This window comes from Sus scrofa, chromosome 9 (genome assembly GCF_054392235.1).
Source record: "Sus scrofa isolate SSC_HxYL_T2T_F1_AM1 chromosome 9, Sscrofa_HxYL_maternal_Yorkshire_Landrace_v2.0, whole genome shotgun sequence".
Classification (NCBI taxonomy): domain Eukaryota; kingdom Metazoa; phylum Chordata; class Mammalia; order Artiodactyla; family Suidae; genus Sus; species Sus scrofa.
The window spans coordinates 103,087,196-103,109,114 of record NC_139391.1 but is presented as its reverse complement, the minus strand read 5'-3'; the positions used below and the strand labels follow the sequence as shown (position 1 = coordinate 103,109,114).

The 21,919-nt window shown below is 33.4% G+C and overlaps 1 protein-coding gene across 32 annotated transcripts in view; it reads right to left on the bottom strand.

The window, feature by feature from the left end:
* CACNA2D1 (calcium voltage-gated channel auxiliary subunit alpha2delta 1) overlaps nt 1–21,919 on the bottom strand; it is a 484,107-nt gene that overhangs the window by 45,069 nt on the left and 417,119 nt on the right. For 13 of the 32 annotated variants that reach the window (XM_013979783.3, XM_005667682.4, XM_021102218.2 and 10 more), the window contains 7 exon segments: nt 15,842–15,918; nt 14,515–14,535; nt 13,776–13,836; nt 5,823–5,920; nt 3,121–3,208; nt 1,794–1,856; nt 1,013–1,116 (listed from right to left, as the gene is read on the bottom strand). In XM_013979783.3, coding sequence (XP_013835237.1) covers nt 1,013–1,116; nt 1,794–1,856; nt 3,121–3,208; nt 5,823–5,920; nt 13,776–13,836; nt 14,515–14,535; nt 15,842–15,918 — 512 coding nt within the window. 32 annotated transcript variants of the gene reach the window in all.

The window sequence follows — 21,919 nt, the reverse complement described above, 5'->3', positions numbered from 1 at the left end:
ATTAATCAAATAATATGAAATTTCTTTTAATAGGTATGGGGGATAGTTTTCTGCTTAAATATTCTGGCATAGAAGGTAATTGGAGTGTCTGTGAATTGATTTTCATTAATTGACTTTGGGATGAGAATTATTCAGCTTAGATGTATCTACTCTCACATATGAAGGCTGCACACCAAACCTCTGCTTTATAATGTTTGCTAAAATATTGGGAGGCTGCTCAAGTAAAGTGCAAAGATCTCAGATTCACAAAACTGCATTTACATTTTAAAAGATACATGTCCCTGGAAAAAACTGAAATTCTCCAAACTGCACCTTCCTCTTTTGTGAAAATTGTGATAATAAGACCAACCCCCAGAGAGGATGAAGGATTAAATTAGAAAGTTTTAGAGAAAGTACCCAAATAATATTTTTAAATATATGCTATTATTAATTTTATAAATATTATGCAAGTAATACTGATTAGAGTAAATTGATTTAATTATATTTTTTTAACTCATTAAAAATTCTTCAATATATTTGCACTTTGTTGAGTTCCCGTCATGGCACAGTGGAAAAGAATGTGATGAATAGCCATGAGGATGCAGATTTGATCCCTGGCCTTGCTCTGTGGGTTAAGGATCCAGCATTGCTGTGAGCTGTGGTGTATGTTGCAGACACGGCTTGGATCCCTCATTGCTGTTGCTGTGGTGTAGGCCGGTGGCTACAGCTCCAGTTCAACCCCTATCCTGCGAACCTCCATATGCCACGGGCGTGGCCCTAAAAAAGACGAAATGAAATGTGAAAATGAGGGATTATCTACATGTGTTTCGATGTATTGTGCAGGCCTGTAATATGCAGTCTCTACATTACTGGATGGCTGATTTCCTATTTATGCATTTTGCCTCCTCAACTAAATGGATGTTCTGTTTCTCCAATGTTGTGCATATGATATTGTTTAGGGGAAAAGCAGGTAGTAGCAATAACTTACATAGAAAAAGGAACTGCGATGGCTGAATTCCAAAGCAATACTTACTGTTAAAGTAGGGAGCAGTGAAAACATAGTTATCGTTATCTAGACTTCTTTTATAGAAGCTGTCCTCATATGTTTCTGGGTTTTCTTGCCAATTTTCTCCAGCCCTAAGGAGGAAATGGCTCATCATTTATTCTTTAATCTCCTTGATAACTTACTTTTCCCTTTGTGGACCTCACTGAACTTTACAGATTTGTTTGCATCTCAGGTGCGTCTAAGGAAGTTAGTGGAAATTGATGGTGTAAATAACACATTACTAAGCAATAGATCAGCATAGAGTTAAATTACGGAGCAGAGAAAGCTGACCCCCAGTTTTACTCTGCCATTTACCAGCCAGGTAATTATGGATAAATCAGTTAATAAGTCAATTAATATTAACAAGCGTACACAGCCCACTTAATGGACTGTTCTTAAGATAAACACAGATAAAATCAGTGAAAACAATGATGTTCTATGTAAATGCTCTCAACAGATATATTGCTATAATAACCACTATGTTCATTTAACCAAGTTAGTTTATGTCTAGAAAGAGAAAAATCTCTTTTAAAACCTCTTAAATTTGGTAGTATATGTGACAAGCAAAAACAACATTGAGGAATCATATAGTAGCATTTTTTTTAAGAAATGGAGTATTTTAATAATTTAGTACTTTAAACAACCTCCATTTAATCTACTATTAACGACCAGTTTCTCTGTATATCCTTATACAGTAATATATATATATATATATCCTTGGAGTAGTCCTTATAATGTAGTAACTTTTACAGATGTTATCTGAACTTACTCTTTGGGATAAACTCTGGTAATCCCTCCATCAGTTACAACAAACCGTGCTTTCACTCCCTTGCTGGAAGAGAAGACAGAAGAAGGGAATTTTCATTCAACTTACTGTTAGTAAGGTATTAGTTTAGGTGTTGGCAGTACAAAGGAAAACAAATGAGTTTCTAAGCTAAAGAAAGCCAAAGTTAATATTTCAATAAATGCAAACTATGTTTTAATAGTTAAAATATCTAAAAAATAATGAAAGGGAGGATGCTTAAAGAAGACGTTTTGTAAGAAATGATATATAGCTGCATTTTGAAGACAGATAAGGAGTTAACAGATGAATGGAAGATATCACATGTAAAGCAGAGTGTATGTGTAAGGGAAAGCTAGTGCATAGTGATAGCCTTTGCTGTAATAAAAGCATTAAAGCAGGAGGTGAGAAACAGTAGGAAGTGAGGTTCCTAGTGTAAGCTCCCTAAGAATGGTCAGTTCATGAATGACCCTGAAATCCATGCTAGAGAGCCTGCTTCACTTTTATCCTGAAAATAGAACTCCATTTTAAAAGTGAGACTCTGGCAATATGAGTTATATGGAGAATAGACTGGGGGCTGTGGGTAGAGAAACTGGAAGCACTAAAGGCAGAAAAATAAGCTGTTGTGGTTTCTTAGACATGGAAAATTAGGACCTTGAGTTTGGAAAAAAGAGGAAAAAATTAAAAAAAAATATTTACCATTTGGTGATTGATTGGAAATGGGATGGAGAAGAAACTGGAAATGAGAACCATAGATTTCTCAATTTCTTTTTTATTTCCTTTCTTTTTTCTATTTCTTTCTTTCTTTCTTTTTAATGGCTACATCTGTGGCATATAAAAATTTCTTGGCCAGGGACTGAATCCAAGCCACAGCTGCCACCCATGCCACTGCTGTAGCAACTCTGGATCCTTTAACCCAATGCACTGTGACTGGGATCAAACCCACACCTCCACAGGGACCCAAGCCACTACGCCATGGTGAGAACTCCAGATTTCTCAGTTTTTTAACTGGGTGTATGGTAGAAAGCTACTGAACACTCACTAGAAACCCTGTTTTGCCAAAGACACTGAAAAACATACCTATTTAATTTGGTTATTCACACTGCAGTGTACACGTGTAAATCTGAGTAACGGCAGACGTTAGTCTCATACATACCCACAAGTGAAAAGTGAAGCTGTCGACAATTGTAAAATGATTTTCTTGAGAAGTTATTATTAAAGATAAATAATAAACTTTAAATTTCTGAGACCTATTTTCCAAACATTTCCCAGAGATAACTTAAACTGAAATATATTAATAAGAATAAATACTTACATGTTTTTCTGCTTACTCCAGTAATTTTGGACAAGTTCATTTGTAAAGCCCGCATCCAGCAAGACTCTATTAATCAAATCTGTGTTGCCTAACACAGAAAAAGGATAGTTTCAATTAAACCCACATAGTATAATTAGTGATTTAGAATAGATAATATTTCTGTGATTAAAAATGTACCCTATTATTTCTGTGCATTTTTTATACTGTTCTGCTTCCTCATATTATTTTATGATATGGACAAAATTAGTAGTGGAAAAACCAATTCTAAATGAGGCAAATTAGTATACAAAGATTCCAAATTGTAATTTCATAAACGATTTTATATACAAACATAAAACTAATACATATAAGATTTTTTTTCTAGCCAAGAATAACTTTTCACAGACCAGCACTACTCTTAAGACTAGCTTTTGTAATCTACTGGTACTGATGAAAGACCACAAGCTTCAGGTTGTCATTTCCGGAAAAACTGAGGAACATATTAGCTCAAGTCCAAGGGTAATGCAAGGAACAGATGACAAGGACCAAAGGTCAATTAATAAACATTGTTAAAAAAATGCTCCTTTGCTCTAAGCCCATAAAGCTTTGAAATAACCTACAAGTAGTCTCAGAAACTTCACACTAAGAAGATTTCATTTTATTCAGATAATGAATATATGGTCTTACTTACTATTGTATCACTACAAGAGTTGAGGCTTAGTCCCTTTTAATTATTTTAACTTAATGTATCTTTCACCCAAGATTAAAGGATCTATTTAATCCATATTTTAGACTTCATTTTGATTCATTCTATGAGAAACCTTTACTATTACATTATTTTAGAAACAATCACTTTAAAAATAATCCATTTGGAAAGTGAATGATATATTTTAATTCTCAAACCCTTTTAGGTATAACAAAAGAGACTATTATTTTAATCTATGTTGCAAATCAATGTTGCAAGTAATTTTATGATTTCATTCATATTTTCATTATGCTCTAAGCCTAAAATGTATCTTAAAATCTGTCCCTTGCAGCTGATAATACACAGTAAGTATATTATTAGTATTAAGCTTTACCATTTTATACATTAATTCAAAAATAAAAAATATTAGGTGAGAATTGTAATTTTACTGAGGATTAAGTATTTTTATAAAGCAATTATAAACTTGACTACACTCCTCAAAAAAAATTTGTATCAGTTACATTTCAATCACTAATAGTTATTTTTAGAGCTGGTTTTACAGATTATTGATAACTTAAGGTAAACTGATTGAGAAAAATCTTTAATATATGATACTGTCAAAGGAAAACATGATTTTATAGCTGTTATCTCGTTTTATAATAAATCCAATAAGTTCTTAATTCTTTACATTATTATATTACCATCTCAAACAATTCCCATAGAATTATAGGGGAGGCAGAATAAAGTTAACTGAAATGAAGGAAGAGACTGAAAAACATAAACAACAGTAGCGATATGAGTGATGTTATACCAAAAATATTTTATTTCTATTTATATTTCTGTGGGGAAAAGCAACATCCATTTAAAGGAATATTCAATAATCTTATCACTTCAGAGCTCTCTTGGAAACGCTTATTACTTACTAACAGGTAGTAAATAATAATAATATCAGAAAGGCTGTGCTCAGACTTCATCCTCCCGAGTCAGGTTTCCAGGTCACTTCTATAAGCAACTGGCTAATTTGTGTTGGAGGTGCTCAATAGTTATTTTTTTCTTATGAGGTAAATAAATATGTTTTGAGAGATAGCTTTAATAAAGGATTTTCATTTTTTAAATAACTTTAGAAACACTTTATTTAACCATTCCTGATAGAAGAAACAATGTTTGAAAAGAAAAGAAAGGGAGAAGAAAGAAGGGAGAGACAGAGAGGAAATGGAGGATGAAAAAATATAAAAAAGGCAAAAGAGAATAAAAAAGTCAATTTTGTGTAGTTTTTTTTCCAAGTTATATTTAATAAGGTAATTTTTGGCAGGCAGTTCGCTCTTCTCTTTTATTTCCTATTTATACTGCATTTTCCCCTAACAGTTCTTTTTAATAAATGGAATATTTTTAAGAAGAAAAAAGTTAAAATTTTTAAATGTTTTAAAAGTCAAGAACTCATAAATATTTACGAAGCTTCATAGTATGAATGATGCAAATTTCAATGAACAACAAATAAAATGGTTAAAAACTAGTTAATAAAATCTATTCCAACTTGATTTACTTCATAAAAGAGGAAATTTATAGATGCATATTTTTTAAGATTAAAGTTAGCTGTGATCAAAATTGAATACCAGGAAGAAAGAAAACCATAAACTGACAAATCTCTTACTTCATTTTTACACTATCCATAATAAAACTCATTATATTGGATGACATAAATGTCAATAAAAATGTATTATTTGCTCTATATAGCAAGACTAAACAAAGAAAAACCTCCAAAAGATCTTCCAAATTAATTTCTTAATTTGAAAGGAGCAAAGGTAGTCATGTCCTATTTACAGCTAATTATTTGCAAGTATTTAATACGTGGTTTTGAAAATTTGATTTTACTTATTTAATATAGTAAAATGGGGTCAAACTGTGATACTTTCCATTAAAAATTCAAAAAGCAAATAAATAATCCAGGGTACCAACGAACTTCATTGAACCAAGCAAGGTTTGATCACTTTGAATATAATCACAGTGAACCAATTATTGTAAATTAACATATACTTACATGACGGGTTGTTTGGAGTTTTTCTATCAATAAACTCATTAAAGTTTAAAAGAAATTCGGTATTATTATCTGATATTTTAAGGTCATTGCAGTAGTCTCTGAAAAAAAAAGTTAGGATATTACGCATTAAAATCAAAACTAAAAAAATGTAGATAGCAATCATAGGTAATGAAAACACTTTTTTTTTTGGCTGGCCATATGACTTTGTAAGCAGTTGAATTTTTGGGTATCTCCACTTCCTCATCTCTTTAATGGAACACTACTTTCACACCAAGTGGTAAGAATTATAGATACTATGTGTTAATCATTTGACTCCTAGGCAGAAGATACTCAATATTAGCTTCTATTGTTATTATTATGGTATGTTGTAGGTTGGCAATTTTACTATAGAAATTGACTTACAAATTTTAAAACATTTATTAAATATTGACAATAAACCCATTATATGTTAACATTTCAATAAAAAAATTACTGTATTTAAAAAACTTACCTAGTAAAAATAAAGGGAGCATTGAGTTACCTATTTGCAAATTTCTGTAATTCCTAACTTAATAGAAGACAAGAGTGCCTCTGCATTCAATCAACTGCAAGATTGTATTTTGGCACATGAAAAAAATAATGCTTATATAGATATGCATTATTGTAATAGTTTTCTGAGATAATTGTGCCTATTCTTTTTTTTTTTTTGAATAAAAAAACTTGATTATTTGTAACTTCTTGATACTTAGTTATGATATGGAGTCTGAAACCACCTGAACTTTTTGTACTGTTACATTAAAATGCAATGCACCATTTTACACACTTAATCTTTTACTTACCCATAATTTTATAATACCATAAATTTGTTATTTTTAAAATATGAATTATGAAGATCTTTCAAATGATGGCATATTTCATTATAAAATATTGAAAATTCACTTCATTAATAACATCACTGATCTCACCAGATGAGTCCATTACTATTGGGAGGGAGGCTGTCATGATTACAGTAATGAAAATAACTTTACTAAAATTCTAATTTTTGCTTGAAAGTTCAGATTTTGTCATTGGGAACAAATACTTTGAGTTGTTTTCTTCAAAGTAGAAGTTCACTTAATTGATTTTTGAGAAAATGTCTGCTGAATACCCAAATCCGAATAACCCAACTTCATCTGTCGTTCATTTTTTCCAGTAAAATGCTATTTTATGAAAAAAGGCAAGAAGCTCCTATTTCAGGTCTCAAGTCAAACAACACATGTACTATTTTCTTTTTTTTTTTTTTTTGAGATGGTCAAGTAACTCTGATATGTAGTAAAACTTCCATTATCTTCACATAGACTATTAAGAGATATACTCAAGTATAAACATCAGTAAAAAAGAATAATTCTTAGTGTTTTAATCAAAGATATTTCAAAGTAAAACTGTCTCTTCCCCTCCCCCCCAATGTACATGCCTGGCAATGAAGATTACAGTGATTACTAGCATACTTCAGTGCCATGCCTAGATTTCTAATAACAAATCAGCTCACCATTCCTTTTGTAGTGTCACTGCAAATGTCAACATGGTGAAAAAAGCAAACACTATTTAACAGGGTTAGGAAAATATCTTTGTCCTTGGGGATTTTCTGAAGGATTCTTTGGAACACATGGGGAACTGCCATCCAAAGTGGTTTGGAAATTCAGAATAAATGTAAGGCAACATAAGTATGAGAAGGTTGCAATTATAACTAAGTTAACTGACTGGATAATCAAATATTCAATTCAAAAATTCAATTGAAAAGTAAACATTCTCAGATGCAAGGACACTGCCTAAATATAAAGCCTCAGAGAAAAGAGGAGAATAGAATGTCAGAACTTCAAAAATAAACAAAACTTATTGGTTTACAGAAAATTTTAGTTTAGAAGCAAGGTTTAATAAGTTTCCACAATTTATTCTCATTTAGTTTTGACAGAGCTAAAACTGACTTCTTCCCACAATGCCGTACTTTTTTGGAAGTAACACTAGCCTGGAAGTCAAAAGGCCAATATGTTGAATTAGGATCTCACAGACTTAGACCCTCAGGGCAAGGCTTCAGAAGGACTAAATAAAATAATGATAAATAATTATTAATAAAACCATATTTAGAACTCCGTATTATTTAAAAGGCATTTCTGAAATTATCTTTGCTCATTTAATCCTAAAAATAACCTTATTAGAAGATAATTTAATATTTTAACAGTGAATAAAGTGGGATTAAAGGTGTAAAAAGATTTACCCAAAGGCACCTAACTAGTAATTGGTCAAACCTTGAGAGGAAGCTTAGTCTTCAGATCCCTAATTAGTGTGCTTTAATACAACATACAATGTGCTTTGAACTTTTACTTACTTTGTAAGCTTTTATAGCTACAAAGCTTCGTGCCAAAAGCAATTCTGACCTCTACCCACAGAAAGCTGTTAGTGTTGTGGGCAATTAATTTAGACAATGTCATCATTCTTTGTTTTGTTTTGTTTTTATCCTTGCTGGCTTGGTTGTGCCCAGTTTTGAAGCAGCCCAAAGGTATTATTGACCTTCTGATGTATTGTAATGGCAAAAGCAGTGAAACTGTTGAAATTACCATTAAGGAAAGTTGTTGAATAGGATGGGAACAGAAGTGAAGGAAGTTAAACAATGGAAATGTGAGAAAATAAAAACCGCTGGATGTTATGTCAGTGGAGTTCTCTAGTAATAAGAATGATCTAGGACAACAGAAAGTCACCCCCACAATGAGTACGGTGCCTATTTAGTAGGCAATAAGCAGCAAGAGCTGGTGAAATATTTGAGATGTGAAATGTGTGGCTAGACAGCATTAACAGTTGCCTGTTAGCCTACTGATACAGCTTGACAACTCAAGACTATTACCATTTCTTAGGATCTTGTCCCCAGCAAAGTTCATGACAGGGAATAACTGAGGTTATGAAAACTGCTGAGTTCCCAATGGACATGTGGGAAAACCTGCTAATATACTTTCTATAAGGCATTGTTTTTCTAAAAGTAATCAGTTTTACACATATTGATCATTGCTCTTTTGAGATTTACTTTTTCTCCTAAAAAAGATTGAGTGGTAAGACGGAGAAAGCTTTGGATGGCTTTAAAGGAACAAACCCATTTTGATTTGCTGAAAATACCTTCAGGGCCTGAAATCTATATAATCTCTTTTGGTCACTTTGTCAATTGTGTTTCTGACCTAATGGGATTTGTAACTTAAATGGCTTTGAAACTAAAAGCTTCTGATACTAGAAATTTGGCAAATTATTTATTACTAGAGTAGAAATAAGGTGAGTGAGTTTGTTCTCATTCTATTTCACAAACTTGTATCAGTTATGTATCGTAAATTAGCATTTAACTATGGGCTATCAAATGCTTTTATTTCTTTCTCATTCTAACTTATCTTTGAAGTGCTTTCTCATTTATGATTATACAAAAAAGAATAATTAATCCATGATGTAAACTTTCATCCCTATGGTTATAATTCTCTTCAAGATAGGGTTGATCCTCCATGCATCTGTATTCTCAAAATTTTTCTTTCTAGTAGATTTAAAATTTAAGGTAGTTGTAAAAACTGAGTACTAATTAGGATCAAATACTTTAAGAATTAACAAGAATGGTTCTAGCTTTAAAATTCATGAGCATTCTTCTTTAAATTAGTTTAAAATAATTGTTTAGCATCCTTTATTAACTAACACTCCCTCTTCCTCTTATCACAACCATAAATAATAACTAAAGAGCTCATGTCTTACCAAGAGCTTTGCTAGATATTTTGCACACATCATCTCATTTAAAGCTTATAAAAACTCTAGGAGGTAGGTATTATTGTTATCACCATTTTGCAAGTAAAAAACTAAGATGCAGGGAATGTGACAACACATCCGTGATGATAAAGATCTGGGAAAGAGACCCTGATTGTCTTGCCTTAGAGTTTGCTTCACTGTTCCCCATCAATGACAGTGATGGAAACATATGCTTTGTGTCCTATATTATAGAAATGTCTTTCTTTTCTCAACATTTTTTTTTTCTTTTTAGGACTGCATGTGCGACATATGGAAGTTCCCAGGCTAGAAGCTGAATCGGAGCTACAGCCCCCAGCCTATGTCACAGCCAGAGCAATGAAGGCTCTGAGCCATGTTTGTGACCTATACTACAGCTCATAGCAATGCCAGATTCTTAATCCACTGAGCAAGGCCAGGGATCAAACCCATGTCCTCATGGATACTAGTAGGGTTCATTACCGCTGAGCCATGATGGGAACTCCCCTATCAGTTTATTTTCCACAAATCTTCGAATACACATTCAGTGCTCATTTTTCCAGGAAATGTTTCCTATAAAAATATTTAGAGGTACTGGATGTTCTTTTGAGATCCCTAAGTATTTACATATTCACTGTAAACACACCTTAGACTGACCAGGGAAATTGATTCAAATTCCCTATTATTTAACCTCTCTAAAACAGCTTTCTCATCTATGAAATAACATAATAATACTAATTTATTATAGAATTCTTTGAAGGATAAATATCATCATGCATGTAAAAGGCTTAACCCATGTTAATTAAGGTGGGTACATTCATTTACCCCACAAGTTCCAACATGCCTTCCCTTCTCTGGTATCTGCTCCTTCTCCAAACTCATAGGCAAATCAGTCATATTGATACTGAACGTGACTTAGGCCACAGCAATGGACTATATGCTAATCCTTGCTGAGCTAAACAACAGTCATCACCTACAACTCAGGAATTGAGATTCACAGATACATTGATCCTCTCTGGGAAGGGATACCTTGTTTAATGGTGAAACTGAACAAGCCAGCCTGCATGTTCTCCTCTTTAGTAACTGAGATAAATGAATAAAGAAGCTGTCCAGAGAAAAACACAGATGGGAGATGGAGGGAGAGTCTCATCAACATAGTACACCTGACATTTGAGTTTCTTCTCCCATTTGTGCCATGTTAATACTCTCCTTTCCAGCTAAAACTAGTTTTAGCAGCTAAGTTGCTCAAAGTTACCTGCATTGAAAAACTGCTAATAAGGTTCAGGTATTATTATTAATAATATGATCCTAAAAGTATTCTTCATGTATTTATAGAACCTCCTTCATATATTTATAGAAGCCCCTCATGTGTGCCAGACAATGGATTTGATATTGAACATTGAACAGTGTCAAGTAGATGCTATCGTGTCTCTGTTAGGGAAAGTAAATAAAATGACATGTAACCTGTGCTCTAGTACAGGAAATACAGGATTCTGTGAAGCAGTCAGCAAGAATGTCTAATCCAGTGATAATGGGAAAGAAATTCCCAGATCAAGGAGCTCTGAAGTTGGAATATGGGAAGAACAGGGGATGTGTGAGTTCAGTCCAAAATAGAAAAGAAAATTAGTGGATGAAAAGAGGTAAGGTGGAAAAAAAAAATGCATCTAGGAACTAAGAAAAGGTTAGTGTGGTTGGACCTGTAAGTAGAGCTTGGACGACTGTTTTCTAAGTTACCAGAGAGTAAGTGATTCAGGCTCTATGGGCTAAAAGGTCTGTGCCACAACCACTCAGCTCTGCCTTTGTAGTGAAAGTGGTCACAACAATACAACATATGGCCGTAGCTGTGTTCCAATAAAACTTTGTGTTGGTTGTTTGCAGTTTGTCAGCCCCTGATTTAGAGTTTAGGAGACCACATTCGTAAACTGGGACCTAGTGACAGAACATTTGAAAACTCTCCTACACAGTACAGATTATTATGAGGACAGTACTAAGCCATTGGCTGGTATTTAACAGATGAGAGACATGATTTTATTGAAAGTTTAGAAACTCCCTTTGGTTATAGAAAGGAGACAGAATTCATAAGTAATCCAGAAAGAAAAAGACAAATACCATATGATATCACTTATTTGTGGAATCTAAAATATGGAACAATCCTATCTTAAAAAACAAAACAAAACAAAAAACACAGATCATGTCCAAGAAGAGCAGACTTGGGGTTCCCAAGGGGGAAAGGAGAGGGAGTGGGGCGGATGGGCATTTTGGGGGTTTTTTGGATGCAAGCTGTTAAATCTGGAATGGATGGGCAATGGAAACCTACTGCCCAGGGAAATGTGTGTGATTGGGTCACTTTGCTGTACAAAAGAACTTGACAAAACACTGTAAATCAACTATACTTTAATAATAATAATTTAAAAGTTAAAAAAAAAAAAAAAAAAAGGAGTAAGAGAGAAATCCTGCAAGGAGGGAGATCAATTAGGAGGAATCCTTACTAGGTTAGGTGAGACAAGACAGTGGCCTGCCCCAGAACAAAGACAGACGAGTCTGACAGATATACTTGATATTCATAAGATAAATTCTATTCGTCAAGGCTTGGTGATTGACCAGAAGTTAGATATGTAGGAAAAGGGGCAGTCAAAGACTTGTCAGTTTTCAAGACTGGGCATTATTATGAGAGGATAGTATTTTTGCCATTGAGGCAAAACAGACAGAAGACTTCTACAAAGAGGACAAATGTTTGAGACCTAGGGAATTTGAAGCACAATGCAGACAGATTCCTATTAGGTTTCATAAACATGAATGTCTCAGTGAAATATGTGGGGTAGACAAAAAGTCAGGAAACACATATACTGTTTGATATTATCATGTAAGGTCAATAAACCACATATTATTTCTATTTTGTTTCCAGATGTTATGACCATCCTATAGATTTGGGAGGCAACATCTCAACCATAGACACAGGATAGTGGGCACCTATGGTATGTCCATAGACTGAGAATAGAACAGAAGAAGGCCTAGGCTAGCAGCTTCATGCAAGGGACGTACAGATGAGAAGCTCATGAAAATGACTGAATATGCAGCCAAAGAGGGAGGAAGAAAACCTGAAAAGTGCATCATCAAGTAAGAGGAGGCAGAGTGTCAAAGGATGTTGGGATTGGCAGTGTCAAACCCTGAAGGAAATTCAGGCAGGAAAGCTGCTCGAGGGTGAAGTCAGTCCAAAAGCCAGGAATATGCTTTTTTGATAGAGTTTCCCCCAAAAGTTATATATATTCCCTATTTTTAAGAAGAACCAGAAATTCAGATATTCTTATGCAGACAGAATATGGAAGAGTAAGTCACATTAATTTTTATGAGCATTCTTAGAGTAATTTCTCTAAAAAGGACAAAATGTGAGAATTTAATACTACAAGCTTCGGAATTTATTTTATTCTATAATTTAGCCTAGGCTAATAGGAATTATGTTGGTGTGTATTATTATATGTGTGCTAGAGAGTGAGAATCAAAAATCAAGGAAAGAAATAAAAGTAACACTCTTGGATTCCTGAATGGATTTTTAAATGATTCTAAGAAAACAGAGGTAGGGATGAAAATGTATATTAGAGATAGGGAAGGGGGATTATATGAGAGAGAAGTAAAATTGAGGAGGACAAAGGATGTTAATCTTAAAAATTATAGGAGAAAAATCTCACTATATTAAAATATATTTCCCCTAAACCTTGTATTAGTGTTAAAATAGTGAATTTTGAGGTTGTCATTCTACGATATACACATTCTTGTGTATAGACATATATATATCTGATATTATCTATGAATATCTATCTGTGTGTGTGATATATATATAGAGAGAGAGAGCACAAGCGAGAGAGAGAGCAAGAGAGTGAGAGTGGGAGTACAGATACACATATTCATAAATGCCAATACACAACTCTTCATTTTTGTTGGATACATTGTTGATTCCAACAAAAGCAAAACCTGTATCTGTCCTATTTTCTGCTGTATCCCTGAGTCAGCACACTGATTAGCACATAGCAACTGCTGAGTACCCGAATAAGTGAATGATTGAATAACAGGATTCTCTTTCAGTTTTAAAGTTATTGTTCCATTTGGTTCCATAACTTGGGATGGAGTAACCCAGAGCAGTCTCGACCTCAACTCAGAACCGCTATTAAATTCCTAGACATCCACATGAACTCTAAAAAAGAAAACAAAACCTACCTTGGTGCTATGAATGTATAGCCAGATTCTTCAAAATTATCAGGCTTCAGTGTTTCTGAATCTGGAAAGATAATGACACAGGGTTAGACAAATAATCTCGCATATGCATCCTGAGATTTGATGACAGTAAGAAGGCATCAGAAAGATAAACTAATAAGGAAAAATGAAAATAGACTACTTTCATCCTAAATCAAAACACATGAATGAATATAAAGACCCAATACTTTATAGTAATGAAATCAATTTTAATTTCATAACATGGATTACAACAGTTATATCAGTGAAAATGCTAGGTCTATTATTTTTTCCCATTTACTAACAAACTTTATCACCATAACCAGGATATCCTTTAAAAAGTGATTTATGCCAAGTTATTTCAGAGGAATTTATCGAAAATGTCAACATAAATATTTTACCAACATTATGATAAAATTATTTCAATAAATCCATTAATGCCTTTTGTTAATTAAGAGCATTCTTCATATTAGTATGAATTAGTAAGTGGAAGGATAAAAACACACAATATTTAAGTCTAAGAAAAAACTTGAAAGTAAAACAGGTTGCATATGCAAACACAAGTATATTATTTCCCCCTTTTTTGCCACTAAGGTCTGAATGATCATGGGGGAAAATCTAGCAAATGAGAAGCACAGAGGATAATATCCAATAGGGATGGAATATCAGTGAAAATGTCAAGTGTACTAAACAGAAAGAAATTGAGCAACAAGAAAATACTTGCCCTTCATTTTGCCCTTTTTTGCTGTGAAAATCCATCAGAAAGAGAAAGCAGGGAAACAAAAAAAAAAAAAGAGGGTAAAGCAAAGGGGGTCACAAACAATATTTTATTCAATGGCTCTCTTGAATAAAAATATTGTGCATAGATCAAAGGTTTATTTATGTACAGCTGTAGTCTGGAAAAAAAAAGACACATTTTTTTGAAGGCTGGAAAGTATGTTCTGTCAGTTACTATTTGAGCACCCTCTCTGTACTGTGGTTATTTCAAGGGTCTATTTTTCAAAGTGGCTAATGCAAGTGCAATACCAATGATGCTAGCCTGGAAACAGAAGCATTTACCAATCATCAAAGACCCGCTAGGCATCCCCTCATTTATCAAGTGAAGATCTAGCTCATGCAAAGTTGCTGGTTGTTAAAAGACCATCATATCTATCTATCAAGTGAAAGTGGAAATATCAATGTAGAAATTACCACAATGTATAATGAGACCAGGACTGTGGAGAGAAAAAAAAAAACTGACAGAGAAAGGAAAGAAACTGTAGTTTATGGGGTCAGATGTAAAAGGTGCATATATATATATATATATATATATATATATATATATATATGTATGTATGTTACTTTCTCATAGCAGAAAAAATTTAGGTTGTTAGGAATAACTGAATGGTGTGCAAAGGATATGATGGTCATTTTACTTCACTAAATCTATCCAAAACAAGATAACGATTGATAATGACTTGAAATATGCACTAGTGTTAATAACAATTCCACATTCCAAATGATGCTTAAAAAAATTAATAAATAAACTAACCCATTTGAGTTACTGAGATACTAATTTGGATAATTAGAAGAAAGTTAATTGCCAAACCAAAGCCAAAGACCAGTGCAATATAATTTATTCAAACAAAATTAAAAATGTGGAGCATAGTATCATTCTTGCCAAATGCAAAAGAAAAAAAAAAAAAAAAAAAAAAAACTTTACTAGCACGATGCCATGAGTAGAGACTATGTGAAACATTTTGCGCCGGCTAGCAGACCCTTAAAACGACAGCAACAGAGGACACAGCAATGCAATGATTCTACAAGCACAAAGCAAGGCAGGAAGGGTGGTGGGGACTGCCAGTGAGACTGGAGTACCTGCTCATATTCTATCCATGTAGAATATATCTTGTTCCTTGCATGTTTGGAATGGGTGAGAATCATTGCTGTTGATTTGGTAATAACACCTACTAAAATATATAAGCCTTGGGTATTCCAAAATCTAGATATATTTAAACCTCTGGTACTAGGAGAGAAAAAATAGACCCTGAAGTTGCTTTCACAGTACTTACATCTGGCCTGAGTTATTGTCTCTTCTATTTTGGCTTTTATATAGTAAAAACTGTAGGTTGGTAATACCAAGGCCAAACTGCAATAGAAACAAGAGAAGCATAAACACAAACAAACAAAAAATGAAACATAAAAAAAAAAAAAGACACATCAAGTTCATGGAAAATCCAAAGATCTTCCTCATGGGAAGGAAAAGACATATTACTTTGACAGGAAAATGCTTTCAGCAAATAGGATACTTAGTTCGGTCTCGCCATCCAGAGTCATCCAGTTCTCTACATTGCAGGGAATCAGAAGAGACATATGGAAAATAAGCTACTATGTGAGCCCATTAATTATAAATGTCATGGGTTTTATGTTTCTAGAAAAGTATATTAAAATACTTTATTGATAAAAATAGAAGGATACTAGGGATATGTTTAAGCAAATTAAATATATAAATTGGCTATTTCCTCCTTAATGAAGCACCTATAACTTTATAGTGCTTGCTAGCAAATGTACAAAATTAAAAATTATAATGGAAGAAGTATTATTATCATTACTATTACACAATTCATAAAATAATCTGAAATATACTCTTTTGAGGGGTTAAATACCAAATATTGTAAAACTCATCTCTAGGCAAGTTTCTTCATGTCTTTTGAAGGGGAAATCCAGATTCCTTTAGAGCACTTGCTCATCTCACTGATTTTTACCCAACATTGTAACTGTATTTCAAATTCATTAACTGTAGATATCCCATATCAGTTGGTAGACTGTTATTAAATAAATAGGAAAAACGTCTTGAATTCAATAGTTTACAAGAGCCATGGGGCTACTGTAGTCTTATGGTAGGTGTACACCCTGGAGGAAAGGTCCAGTGCAAACCAAGCCAAATTCAGAATATTTTAGACACAAGAACAGTCAAACAAGCCTGTCATCCAACCCTGTCTTAATATGACTGTACAAACTTCTAAGACAGGTAACCATACCCATTTTGAAGTTATCAATTACACGTAAAATGTTAGAACTGTCAAAAAATATCAGAATATTTCATAATTCCCAGTAAAAATTGCCTGTGTATAATTCTACTTTCACAATGGCTGATATGCATGTGCAGAGCATAACTAACTATTCTATATCACACATACATTTACAAATGAATTTGCTATCCCTTGAATATAGATGGAAACTAACAAAATAATTGGTGCCAAAAATGAAGGTATTTCTAAGATTCCCAATGCAATTACTTTGAAAAAATGATGCTTGATTCATGTAACCAATTAAGTTATTCAGCACTTATTTTTAAAATTTAACCCCAAATTTAGCAGTGTACAGGAACAGGTGTGTATTTCTGGGCATTTGTAGAAGATCTCCTTATAATCACTCAAGCCTCCTGTTTCCCAGGCTTTGGGGATGGATGCTCAAACTGTAATCCTGTTATATATATATTTATAAACAATATATAACAGGACAAAATATAAAATTCCAGGTTTTCCTTCTTATAAATAAATGTTAAAACCACTCTACAAAGAGGAAAAGAGCAAGGGCTTATTTGCTACTATTTAATTATGCAGTCAAGATAGCAAAATAAGTGGACGCTTGTTACCTCCAATTCCCAAATCTTTCTCCATCATTAAGTAATTCATAGACTTTTCTTACAGGAAAAGGTCAGAGAAATAAAATGTTATGTAGATTTAATGAAAATCTCCACATTCATTTTATAGGTAACTTCCTTTAAGTGGAGGCAAAGATTAAAATTAAAATATGCAGTGCAATTAGTCTGAAAGCAAGATGACCTTTCAAGATTCACTTGCCATTTATAAAATGTAGAGCAGAATTAGTAAGTATTTAAAGATTGTCTCCCACAAATTCTTCTCCAGGGAAATTAGGACATTTTTATTGCTCTATCAGCACTTATTGCTAAGAGAAACTTCAAATTAAAACTGATAACATTATATCATGTGGCTGCTACAATGTCACACACAAGCTTGGGTTACATCTCATGTACCATAAAAAATAGTGTGGAAACCCATGAGGAACAGTTTTAAAATTAACATATCAAATATACATTTTATTGGTCTGCAAATCTCAGGTTATTAATAGCTATACTTTATTTCATAGAAAAATATAGCTACACTTAATTTACTGATTTTTTTTTTGAGGCAACAGTTATTTCTTCATCCTATAACAGATAAGATCTTTAATCAACATTCCAAGTCAATGATGCTGCCATATGCAGTGTTTGCTATCTCTCTCCTCATTAAACCAACAGACCAAGGCTGCTTTATTTTCTCCTAGGGATTAAATTCTAATAAAGCCAGTGACCACCAGATGGATGGTCACCCATGTAATATTTCTGTGACTCCTATAAACATGGTTAATTTAGTTAAATGGAATATAATGCATTTTCAACTCAATCATTTATAGCACAATAAAATGCAACTCTTCATCAAAAAGAGAGCATTCTATTAAAATATTACTATTTCCAAAATATAGTTAATCAAGTTAATTAAGGCTTAAAGAGACAGAAAAATTTGATACATCATTAAAGAAAAACACTGCCATTTCACCTTCAATTTAGATGTAATATTTTGTTCTAATTTGTTATTTGTGAATTGATTTGTAGAAATTCAGGGGAGTACTTATAAATGGAAGTTGATTTGATCTGGACTAATGGTAGATTTGTGAAGGGAATGTGTGAAGAAAACAAACACAAGTGGTGAAGTTGAAGCCTGTCCAGAGGATAGTGATTTTTGTATAGGGAGTGCAGTAGAAGAAACAACAATTACACAGGTTAGGGAAGGAATGTGTGAGGGAATTTCAGATCTGAGAGTCCAAACTTAAAACTTGGATGAAAATGCAAGAGACTGAAGTTGTGTGAACAAGGAGAGACCTACTCAGAACTTGAGAAAAAAACACTAATCTGGTCACCTGTGTTCATGAGTGGGTTTGTGAGGTGAGGTAAAATAAGAATTTAAAATTCCCCCAGAGTGTAATTACAACTGCAGTATGAGCAACCATCATACTGACTGTTAGGGACAAAAAAGGAACAGTTTTTCCATCTTGTAATCTGTCTGTCTAAGACACAAAGGAAGAAAGCACATTCCTACATGTGCATCTAGCACTTTGATTTATCATGAAATCATCTCTCAAGAGACGAGCTCCCAGATTTCCTCTCTGCCATCACACCTTTTGATAAGCTTATCCAAAAAATGAAAAGTGGCAATACACATGGAAGAGGAAGGAAAATAACAATTTAGGTATGTACATAAAGATTGTATAAGGTTTAACGAGATGCCTAATAGAAATGAGAGACAGAAATTAGTAGACAGACACAAGTAAAATAATTTAAACAGTGGTTCTAGTCTTTCTCACTAGATTCAAATTTATGTCAGAAACTGAAAAAATGGAGAAAGGCTGGAAAATGTAGTATATCATGACATTAATATCATGTGCTTCTCTTTTGATTTAATCTGTCTGCCATTCTCAGGATCAAAAAGACAATGGCATCCTATGATAACCACATTACAGCTCTAGGGAAATGCCCAGCACTCAAGGCCCCCTGAAAAGTTATGTGTATGATCTGGGGCAGAGTGGGGGAGGGGTATTGTTTGGTTTTATTTGGAAAGTAACAGTTGAGCCCATTGTAGACTATTAACTAGGCTACATATTAACTGCCTATTAATACGCAGTCAGAGTCCTTCACATTAGAATATTTCAATGGAAATTTGGATACTGTTATCTGAATTTGACTTAATGAGTCAAATTGAAAATTTAATTGTGTAAATATTTACAGAATGTCCACTGTGTGCCACTGTATTATGAGTGAAGAATTAAAAACTAAATGAAGAAGGCAACAAACTTAGAATCTAACAATATTAGAAACTTGCCCTCTTATAACTTAATGAGAAGAGATAAACAATTAATTGTAGAAATAAATTTCTTTATATATGCTTCATGTATATGTGTGTATATATATGTATATATATATATAAATATACACATATATATATAAAATCAAATGATGATGAGGCACTGGACATTTTAAGTAGAATTATTGGGGAAGACCTTATTGAGAAGACAAAAACTAGTTGAAGGTGTGAGGATGGGATACATATGTGAATACCTAGGGAAAAATCACCTTAGGCAGAAATAACTTTAGGTGCAAAGGTCCTGAGGCAGAATGGCCCAATGATTATGAGGAAGATGGTGTAGCTTAAGAAGGTGGTTCAGTGGAGGATCGAGACAGAACTTCAGAGAACTGATGGTAAATGAGGTCAGATGCCCTGACAAACTTTGGATTTTTACTGTAATTAACATAGCAAATTCCTGGAGAATTTTGAGTAGAGAAGTGAAACAATGTATTTCAAGCATTAATAAAATCACTCTTGTTATTGCATTGTGAATAGAAATAGAAATAGTAGATGAAAATATATATGCAAGTAGTTATGTACTGTGGTGTATTTCTCTGTGAAAAAGGAAATAAAGACATCACCTGAGAGAAAATGGATGGAAAAGAGATTCGGGTTTAAGGAAAGAAGAGAAGATATCACAAGTCATCTAGAGGCATACTAAATTTACTGCAGTATTGACATTACCAGGACCACTGAGTTCCATTTGAGGTTAGAGGTCCTGAATTTTAGGTGATGTTATCAAAGAATATTTTACTTCTCCCATTTGTAGCTGTGTGGATGCAGTGTGGTGTTGGTAATAATTTAATTTAACCAGCACTGGGATTGACCAAACTGCTTTTTGCCAAACCTAAGTATTTGATGTAGCGAGTTGACGATATGTTTAACAGTGTGAATGTATTAAGACTCTAGGAATTCATGCTGAATAAAGAGGGGTAACAAGGACATGAAGAAGGCACGAGCTCTGAAAAGGTAGAAGGGCTGATAGATTTCAGGTCTCAGTTGAGGCAAAGGATTGTAGCAATTGGGCTTTCAGAGGAAAGGGTAGGAAGTTAAACGTAGTAATCTGAAAGTTGGATAAGAATATCACATTAAGATTATGAAGGAGTTGAAGTCCTAATGCTAGAGTTGTAAAACACGACTTCGGAATATGGAGCTAAGATAGGGGAATAATAGGATCATCAGAGAAGAGGAGAAAGAAAAAAAAAAGAGAGAGAGAGAGCTATGGAGCTAAGATAGGGGAATAATAGGATCATCAGAGAAGAGGAGAAAGAAAAAAAAAAAGAGAGAGAGAGAGCGTCCAGGCACCAAAAAATCATTTCTGTCAATGGTATTTAAAGTGTGCCCAGGAACCTGGCCATTTGCAAAATATATATTACCAGCTCATGACTAGTTAGTATAGAAATTGAGATTAAGCATTTAGAAATGTTTATAGCAATTTGACAGACTAATTTTATGTCTATGGAATATAATAAAAAATTTTCAGCTTGAATTTTTCATCTCTTTCAAAGTTTATTTCAGTATTTTATTTAACATAAATGTGGGTACTTTGCAAACAGTTTGAGAAGCAGCAATCCATGTGAATGGAGGAAAGGGTGGCAATCATCCTTGAACCAAAATATTAGAGGAATGAGAGGGAGATGACTGTTCAAAGGGAGGAATGGAGGGTGGTATGGTCTGATGACATGAGATCCACAGATGGGGTGTTAGGAGGAGGAAGAGAGAACAAGTTAACAAGAAGAACATGTTCATATCTGCCTTGATATTATGAAGATGTGGGAAGCAGGACCACAGGGAAAGCTTTGACCTTAGAGTAAGAGTAAGTGAAGAAAACACTCAATGAGTGACGAAGAATGGAGAATTTCCAAGAAATTTTAGGGTGCTAGTCTGCCCAGTTTTCCAAGGTACATTCAATTGGACAAGTCAGGATATTACAGAATTTCTACACATGGGGTTAAATGCTATATTTATTGAATATTTTATATCATATTATACTATGATGTTATGTTTTATTATTAAGTTAATTTGCAACTTAAATGTAAGTGACGTAAATTAAATGACAATTTAAATGAGGAGGTAAGTCATGACTACAAAGTAAGAAGATTTTGTCGACATTTATCATTACTAACATAAATATACAAAACACCAAATATATGTATATCATATAAGCCTTCATTTCTAAAGCTT